General features: G+C 36.1%; 1 protein-coding gene across 1 annotated transcript; it reads left to right on the top strand.

The window, feature by feature from the left end:
• The first annotated feature begins 8,843 nt into the window (after positions 1 to 8,843).
• LOC108452448 (protein indeterminate-domain 14-like) lies at positions 8,844 to 9,756 on the top strand. The gene has a single exon (XM_017750240.2). It carries the CDS (start codon positions 8,959 to 8,961, stop codon positions 9,442 to 9,444), a length of 486 nt encoding a protein of 161 aa, XP_017605729.1. The 5' UTR covers positions 8,844 to 8,958; the 3' UTR covers positions 9,445 to 9,756.
• Positions 9,757 to 10,035: the final 279 nt, after the last annotated feature.

The following is a 10,035-nucleotide window of genomic DNA, read 5'->3' as shown; positions in this document are numbered from 1 at the left end:
AAGGTTTCCTTTGGGTCCTCTTTTGTGGAGGTTTTCTCTAGCCTTATATGCTCGTGTTTTTTGGATCCTATGTATTTCGATTTCTCAAGTCTTCTATGGCTCATTTTGGTTGTTTTCATTTTCTAGCAGCTACACTCTATCGTTTCAAGTTTGTTATATTGTGTTTATCACCACTAGAGCAAATACTTGGAAATAGGCTTAATGATTTAAGGTAAAACGCTCACTTTGTTTACTGGAAATCTTTGTCTCGGCGTGTTAGATTCATCCAAGGAGTGACTTGAGTCTTGCTTTGCTCTCTCTCAGGTGGTGGATGCTTGTTACAAGTGTAGTTTGCTTTGTCTGGTATGGCTTGACTTCATGTTAAGTGTGCATAACGTGTCTTGGTTGTAATCTCTTCTGAATTTCCAATGTATACACAGTTAATAGTATCCCTTTCTTTGTAACAATGTTATAATAAGTGATATTATCTTTCGAACAAAAAAAAAATTTATATCTATTTCATTTATTTAAGATTTTGAAAACCTTTATACTAAATTTCTATTACCTTTGCATAAAAATACAAATTTAGTAATGGATAACATATTATATGTATATTTGAAACAAAGATTTTAGATCACAAAGTTTTGAACCAAAAGTAAGTACTTAGGAAGGAGGACAAACTCTTAACCAAAACCAGTAAGTTTACCTTGTATATAGGATCCCATCGTCCATCCCATTTTCAAATTTAACTTGAATCAATTCAAAGTACAAAATTGAACTTAAACTAAGAGGAATTGAATCCCAAATAATATGGTTTGCAAATAATAAAGCTACATTAACTAGAGAGTTAACGACTTTATTTACACTTTGTCGATTCCATAGGAAAGGCATATTAAGCAATTGATTTCTTAATGTAAGACACTCACTTAAAAACCATCCCTAATTTTAAAGTTACTAAACTTGTTTGTGGGTTAGGCTAGGTCAGATTCAGGCAGGGCCCATGTAAAACTTCTATATTGATTTTCAAGGTCAGGACCGAAAATTTGGCAAATTTTTTGCCCAAGCCTGACCTGAATTTAGAAATGTAAGCTCAACCTTGACCCACTCCACCCATATTTACTTTTAAATTTTTTTATATAAAAACAAATTTTAAAAATTATATTACATTTTTTTTGAATAAAAAACGAATAAAATCAACGACATAAGACAACCATTGTCTTTATCTTCCTGATGCAAATCTATTATTTCCTTGGGAGCTTCATTAGAAACTTGTACACTTGATTTCCAATTTAGGTTAAGTTTAGCAAGACGATCTGCCACCAAATTTCGATTTCTTGGGATATGTTTAGCCTTCCACATCCTTTGGCCCTCATGATGCATTGTGTCCTTCTGAGTATAGTAATCCCGGAATGTCCCAAATCCAAGTTAGACAATATTTGGGAGACTTTAAGATTATCAGTTAAGATAATGGTGCACCTGTATCCCTTATTAAGCAAAATAAGAATTCCATCAATGATACCCCAGACTTCAGCCTCAAATGGAGAACAAACTCCTAAAAAACGAGTAAATCCAATTATCCAATTGCCAACATGGTACCTAACCACACCTCTTGTAGCAGCATATCCTGAATCTCTGGCCACAGCTCCATCCGTGGATAAAAACCCAAGTATCATCCAAAGAATTTGCAGAGTTTGAACTGTGATTATTCATTTGACTGCTCCCATTTCGTAATTCGTATTGACGAGCCCAGTAGCTAGAAGTTTTAACTACATCCATTGCAGTCCAAGAAATATTTTGGAAGATAAAAAGTTTCTATTCTTCCAGATACGCCACACAATTAGTCCAAATAAGCATGACCAAGAGAGCCTACTATCCTGCACTTTTTCATGAAAACAAAGGTTAAGTGAAAGTCAATTAGGGAAAAAGGTAAAAAAGAACTTTTGTTTAAATTTTTCTGGAAGTACAAGCGTCCACACATCCTTCGCAAAAGGGCAGTCTCTGAGAATGTGAACCAAGTCTTCAACCCTATGTCCACACAAAGTACATGAAGTACTGTGGCCAATTCCCCTTCTTATACGCTCTAAATTAGTAAGGAGTCTTTGCTGAAAAGTCAACTAAAAAAAGACTCTTAACTCTTTGTGGTCCCTAAAATTGCCAAATAGGCTTCTAGTGCTCGTCTTGAGTATTCCAAGTAGTTTCTTTTAAAGCCCAATAAGCACTTCGAATCGAAAATGCTCTAGAAGTTGCTCGAGCCCAAATCACCCTATCTGATCCAAAGTTTGAGTGCGAGGGAGGAATGCTAATAATCCTACAAATCACATCTTCAGGTAGCCATATATGAAACAACTCCAAATTCCAGCTTCCATCCGATTTAACAAACTCCCTAACATGACAGTCTAAACCAAGGTTAGTAAAAGATGGAATTTTAGAGATTAAAGAACCCATACCTAGAATCCAAGGGTCTTTCCAACATTGGACAGTGGAGCCATCACCAAGAGACCAAATTAAGTTTTCACGGAATAACAACCAAATCTTAGAAAGAGATCTCCATAAAAGAGAGCATTGAGTGCTGCTAATCGAGTCCAGAAGCTTATTTTTCCAACTATACTTAGAGCGAAGGACACGAACCCAAAGTGCATCGCTCCTAGAAACAAGACTAAAACCAATCTTCATTAGAAAAGACTGATTTTGATCATCCAAGTGTCTAAAGCCAATGCCACCTCGAGCCTGTGGTTGATAAATAGAGTCCTATCCGACTAACGACATCTTTTGATACCCATCAGTGCGACCCTAAATAGAATGTTTGACTAATTTCTCAATTTCTAAGCACATACTTCTCGAAATCATTAGAGATTGCATAAAATAATTGGGAATGGAGAGTAGAACTGATTGCACCAAGGTGATTCTCCTTGCCATAGAAAGTATCCTCGCATCCACTTTTGCAGTTTTTGCCGTAACTTATCAACAACAAAACTTACTGTATTTTTGGTAACCCTTTCGTGAAGAAGAGGAACACCTAAATACTTGCCGAGATTCTGAACTTCCTGAAATTCAAACATTTGAGTAATTTGATTATGAACCTCACCTATAGTGACCTTGGAAAAGAAGATATTACTCTTCCTAACACTAATTTTGTGTTCCAAAGTCTCACAAAACTTTTTAAGGGTTACATCTAACAACCTTGCATGACCTAGATGCGCTTTACAGAAGATCACCAAATTGTCGACAAAAAATAAGTGTGAGACTGCAGAGCCATCCTGAGCTAACTGAATAGGTTACCAATTACCGATATCTATTTCAATCCGAATAATATGCCCTAACCATTCTATACAGAAAAGAAAAAGATAAGGCGATGGAGAACATCCTTGACGAATTCCTCTAACCGGTTTAAACTTTCGAGTAGGCACTCCATTTAAAGGATCTGCATAGTACATAAAGATATGGTGAACATAATCACTTTCCGCAAGAAAGATAGGAATTGCAGCCACACTTAACGATATAGAAATAAATTCCCAACTAACTCTGTCACAAGCTTTCTCCAAGTCTAGCTTAATGGCCATCCAGATTTTTCCTTTCCGCTTGCACCGCATAGAGTGAATGACTTCTTGTGCAAGAATAATGTTATCAGATATGTCATGGCCAGCTATGAAACTAGCTTATTCCTGAGAGATCAGGTTAGGAAAAATCACCTTAAACCGATTTGTGATCACTTTCATCCCCAACTTATAAAGCACAGAGCATAAACTAATGGGCCGAAATTGACTGAAATATTTGGGACTCTCTTTTTTGGGAATTAAAACAATCAACGTGTTATTTAGCTTCTGCTCAATTGGTTTTCTAAAAAAGACATCTTTAACCCACTAACATACATTATCTCCAAGAGTATCCCACTACTTTAGAAGAAAAGAGCATGATACCCATCACTATTAGGCGTTTTTAAAGGCGCCATGTCAAATAACACCCTTTTGATTTCCTCGTTAGTGACATCATCTCCCAAAAAAGAAACCTTCAATGAAGTAAGTCTAGGAAAACCAAAACTAGAAGTGCCCTTAAGTTAGGGGGAGTCTCACCATAGAGCCTTTCAAAGAAATCCACAGCCTTATTCTACAAGATATCTTGATCAGAACACTATTCCCCATCCTCTATACGTAAGTTAGCAATACGATTGAAGTTTCTTCTCTTGATCGTATGACTATGGTAAAATTTCGTGTTTTTATCACCCAAATGAAGCCAGTCACAGCGAGCCTTTTGTCTCTATAGTAAGTCCTCATGGTCAAGAACATTTTCTAACTCATCTCAAACTTCCAATTCTTTTTAAGCTAACTGACTAGAGGGACAATGATCAATGGCCTTTTGAATATTGTTAAGCGAACGCATAAGAAGTAGCTTACATGTACCCAAAAAACCATACACATCCCTATTCCAGATTTTAATAGAAGAAGTAAAATTATTTAAAGAATCGACTATATTACCTAAAAAAATCCACTTTTCTTTTACAAAAGAGGGAAAAGTGTTATGATGCGTCCATCTTGCTAAAAATCTGAAGAGTCACTTTTTAGACATGCCAAAGTCCAGTCTAGTATAAAGAAAGAGAGGCCAATGGTCAGACTTAATACGAGTGAGATATTGAACTAAGCATTGCGGGAATATTAACATCCGTTCATCATTTGCTAGAGCCTGGTCTAATCTTACAAAAGTACCACTATGTTTCCAAGTGAAAGAGGGTCGATAATACCCTAAATCCTGTAAAGTACAAGAATCAACGAAATTACCAAATAATTCACAATGTTTACCTACATTTTAGGGGCTTCTTTTATCCATAGAAGATAAAATGGCAATGAAGTTTCCCATAATAAGCCAAGGAATAGATTGGGTTGGGGATGCAGATTTTAATCCTTCACAAAGCAACTTTCGTTTCAACCTATCGGGGTTGCTATAGACAAAAGAAATAAGAACAAACTTATTGGAAATAAAGTTAACAACACGAAGAAAAATAAATTGGGGACGACTTCTAATAATTTGAATTCAAACAGAATCCTTCCATCCCACCCAGATGCTAGCTGAAAATCCAACAACTTTAACTCGATAAGAAGAATTAAAGCACAGTTGCTCAATTATAAAATTAGCTTTATTACTGCTTACTCTTGGTTCAACCAAGCAAATAATATCTGGTTTATGTTCCGAATTATATTCTCAAAACACTCGAATAAAGTTCTTGCTAGCACGCCCTTGACAGTTCTATGAGAAAATTTTTAGATTTGGTTCCATATAAAAATAAAAATAAAATAAAACAAAACCTAAAAACTCAAAAGTAACAAAACCATCAAAATGAATCAACCTTACAGCCTATGGGAATCAAACCCCTCATTCTGGTCCTCATCTCTAGTAAAATTCCCAGAGTCAAAATTCTCCTTAGAAATAGTCGAAATACTCTCTACTAAATGTTCCATGGATTTTTTAGTGAAACACGATGAGAGCCAGCATTTTTGAATCTCGCGTTGTTGCCATGGAGAGTTTTATTCTACTTGTTGATTCTGCCTCTATATTTATTCCCTTTACCCAAACCGGAGAACCCCATCGGAAGTAAGGAGCTTTTTGTGGGTATAGTATCTTTACTATCAAAGAAAACCACCGCCAAAGGCTTGCTTGAATCGAGGCTGCCGACGTCCACACCCACAGCTCATCTGTCAGTCCCCTTTAAAGACGAGGTAAAACGATGCGCTGGAGGCGTCCCTTTGACCTGCAGGATCTCCCTGTCGATGACCTCCTCTGACACAGCTTCCACTGCTAAGGCTCGACTGCTGCATCCAATATGAACAGAGGCCTACTGGTTCTCTCCTACCTGGAGTTCTTGGCCCATCAAATCTCTGGCCTATTTAGACACATGATCTCCTAGGCCTAACCCAGTGGTATGATCTTCAATAATGTGCACACTCTCATTAGTACTATTGTGAACTAATCTGGGCCTTAATTGCGGTCCAATATTCCTATTGATACTCGGGCCTAGGACAGTTTGAGAACCCACCTCCTTAAAATTACCTTTATTATTTTTCTTATTTAATTCAGGTTGACCATTATTCTGAAATCCCATATCTTTCCTGCTTTTATCTTCAATTAAAACAACTTTCCCTTTAGACCTCCGAAAATTAGCCATATCTCTCTCTTGAATTTCTTTGTTTAAATCCCTATAATTAAGGCTGCTACCTCGGAAACATTCCTTTTCCCTTTCTTGAATTTCGGTTGATTTCTACAGGTCATCCCTTGGTTTACACCTTGATTTCCTTTCTACAATCATCCATGGTCTGTAATTCTCGTCTTTTTTCTCCGATCGTTCAACGTTCAAATTTTGATTCTCCGGTGCCGTTACAGACGAGTCAGTGTTTACCTCAACTGTAGAGTTAGGGATTCTGAAGTTGCAAATATTTTCTACATGGCCATACTGTCCACAGTGAAATCAAATAGTATAAAGAGATTCATATTCTACCTTTTGTGAACGATCGTTGATCAAAATTTGGGATACCAAAGGTTTTTCCAAATTAATGTTAACCGTCATTCTAACAAAACGTCCCCTCGTTCTACTGTCAGTGTTCATATCTAACTTGACCACTTTACCCACGAGTTCTCCAATTTTTGTGATGATTTTACGGTTGTACAAGTAACTAGGTAACGTAAGGAATCTAATCCATGCCATCACAACACTCGGGTAGGCCTGGTCAAATGCCATCGTCCAAGGCTGAATAGTCAAATATTGGCCAAATATAGTTTACGAACCTTCAGAAAGAGCCTTTTCACAATCCAACTTGTTTTGAAATTTGACTAGAAAATAGCCATTTTCAATATCCATCATGCGAATAGGGGCTGAGGGTCTCCACATGTTGTAAATTTTGTTCTGCAAAACCAAAAAATCAATATTACGGCCTAAAAGTTTTAAAATCACAGTGTTATCCATACCTTAGATGAGGATTTGATGAATCCTGTCTGAAAAAGTAATAGAAGACACTCCATTCACAATAGTTTCCTGAATGTCCCCTTCCAAAATATCAATGACTTCGTTTTCTTCCGATCCATTAAAACCACCCTTTGAAGAGTGGCCGACAAGCATGTCTTTCCAAGAAGTAGGTTGATTTGAGGACAGCTCTATCATCATGTCGTTACTCGTCTCTTCCTCCTTGTCTCAGAACCTAACCTTCTTAGGAATCATCTCCTCCACAATGGAGTTTCCAGGATCAGCATTATCACAGAGAGAAATTGTCATATTTTTCTTATTTTTAAAAACATATTACATTAAATAAACTAAAATAAATGTTTCCTAACATATTAAAAAGTAAATTAAAAAGAAAAAAAAACAGTGTTAGAAGTATAAAATAAACAAGTTCATATTTTAATTTAGGCTAGGTTATTTAGTTGGGTAGGTTTTTTGGGCTTTAGGGGTAATGAGTTAAATTGTTATTAGGTTAGTAGTTTAATATAAATATATAATTATTATTTAACATCTATAATTAATATAAATAAATTTTATAATATAATATAATATATATTCAAGTCGGGTTGGCCAAAAAAAATCTACCCAAAGCCCAACCCACAGAGAAAAGAAACATTAAATCTGAATCCATTTTTTGACAAGTCTTTAAATTTAGAAGGGTGGCACCTCTCTAAGTAATTGAGAGCTCGATAATCACCTTTTTAAGCTTTAGTTCTTTGTTCCTGAAAAGAGCTTCATGGACCGGTAAAGCCTTTGCAAATAAGGATTCATGGGACTGGGAAAATTATCCCAAAAGAGGCTTAAAAATCCTCATTCGTCTTGAACAAGAGTAGCATAGCCTATGGACTTTTCAACTTGAAATATAGCTGCATCGAGGTTGCATTTAACCCAACCAACATCATGGACCATCCATACAACTGACAAAACTAGGGCCTGATAGGAAGGAGTTGACATTCGTTTGATACACACCCTTGAATCTCTCTATGTCTGCAAGAAGTTACCAATAAAATTTATTAGCTAATAAGTTGTAAAAAATTTTGCCGCCAAACAAATGCAATTTGTCGAAACCATATAGCTCACAAACATGTTAGAAAATTATCCTTATCAGGTCTAAATATGCCTTCAAAACAATCCTTAATAAAATGAGAAATAGATGTAGACAGAACATCGAGTTTAAAGAAGTTCCAAACATCTTTCAACTCGAGACAATGAAGCAAGGCATGGTCTAGAGTTTTCGCCATTCCACACCTGGCACAACCGATATCCATGCCAATCCCTCTTCGAGGTAAGACAGTTTTGCAGGGAACAAGTTCTCTCAAGCTCTCCCAGCAGATATGTTTTACTTTAGGCGACAGTGTACTGTTCTAAATTTGTTGCTGGCATCCCTCAACTGCCAAGGTAGAAATCTTTGTAAGAGCTTTTTAGCTTTAAATATGCCTTTCCCAATAAAATTAGGATTAAAACCTTTTTTCACACCGAGAAATACTTATGTTAAATTTTTTTCACATCAGAATGAATACATTATTAAAATAGATAATTACGAATCTTGAAAAAATTAAAATTTATTTGATCTAAAGAGGGGTAATAAAGTAATTAGAGCTTGAGGTGAGTTGCTTACATAGGGGAATATATCCTTCCCTCCCTCTTGATGGTTAATAAGGTAGTCATCAGGTTTGACTCAGGGTCATTTAAAGGTGCAGTTGCTAAATATTCAAGGTTAAAGGGATTCAAAATATTATTTTTCAGTTTTTAAAGAGTAAATTTTTTTTAACTTTTAAAATTAAATTATTTTTATCAATTTTTAAGAGCTAACTTAGTAGTCACAAATCTCGAAAAGGTTATTGAAGTAAAACTAATATGAATGATATCTATCTTCCTAGAAAAGCAATCATTGGATCTAAAGAGGGGTAATAAGGTAATTAGGGCATGGCTTGGGTTGTTTACATATGGGAATATCTTCCTTCCCTCCCTTTTGATGGTTAAACCTCTTTGCCGAGATGGAAGAGGAAGATCAAAGAGGACAGCCACTGCTTCCTCTGCCGATCGCCGCCACAATTTCCAGTTCTTCTTCACTAATGAATCATTCAACGGTAACCGATCAATACTACGAAGGTCCTTCACTTGATCTGCAATTATCAATCAATCTACGGCCAATCCAGAAACCATCAGATAGTGTTAAAACAGGAGGCTCCATTTGTGATGTTAAGTCCGATAGCAGCAGTATCGAATCATTGAGATGGCAAGCGGGAGAGCAAATTCGATTGGCAGCCATTGAAACGGCATATGCAGAGAGAGTGAGGGAGCTTGCAAAGATGGAAATGGAGATGGCTCAGTCTGAGTTTGCAAGAGCAAGGCATATGTGGCTAAGGGCAAGGGAGGAAGTTGAAAAGGCTGAGAAAATGAAGCAAAGAGCAATAAGGCAGATCGATTCTAAGTGCATGGAGATCAGTTGCCAGTCTTGTAGACAAAGGTTTAGACCTTAAAAGTCTTGCTTTGTTTAAGTAAAGATAGATAAGTTTTCCTTTGCCAAGTTGTCGTTTGGGAGCTTAGAAAATTTGGGTATTGAATTTATGGTTCAATGGATTAGAAGGAAATCAACAAACAACACTATAAAAACAGCATGATGATCAGAAAAATCCATTGATGCTTGGCTTTCATGAAACTGAGGTAGGTTCAAGGATAGAAGTTATGGGTCAAAAAGAACTTATGTAATTGGTGATTATGAAGAACAATTCATATTTTCCAATATCTCCTCTTCTATTATGATTATGAGTTCATATCTAATCTTCAACGAATTCAGATCTTTTGTTAAAAAAAAAAAATCCCTTTGCTTTTTTTTACTTAGTGTTGGGCACTAGATTGAATTTGATATGATATTTGGTATTTTTTTATGTTTATAATATCGGATATAAGTTTATCTTTGTTTATGTTGAGTGTTTTATTGACTTGATGTCATATGTTATTGGATGAGCGGTGGAATGCGGTACGTTTAATTTACTTTTTGTCTCACACTACAATATTTAATCTCACTGCCAACACCGCCTGTCTAAGTTCACCATACGTTACTCTCTCAT

This window comes from Gossypium arboreum, chromosome 5 (genome assembly GCF_025698485.1).
Source record: "Gossypium arboreum isolate Shixiya-1 chromosome 5, ASM2569848v2, whole genome shotgun sequence".
NCBI lineage: Eukaryota > Viridiplantae > Streptophyta > Magnoliopsida > Malvales > Malvaceae > Gossypium > Gossypium arboreum.
The sequence above is the reverse complement of the archived record's forward strand: the minus strand, read 5'-3'. Positions and strand labels throughout refer to the sequence as shown.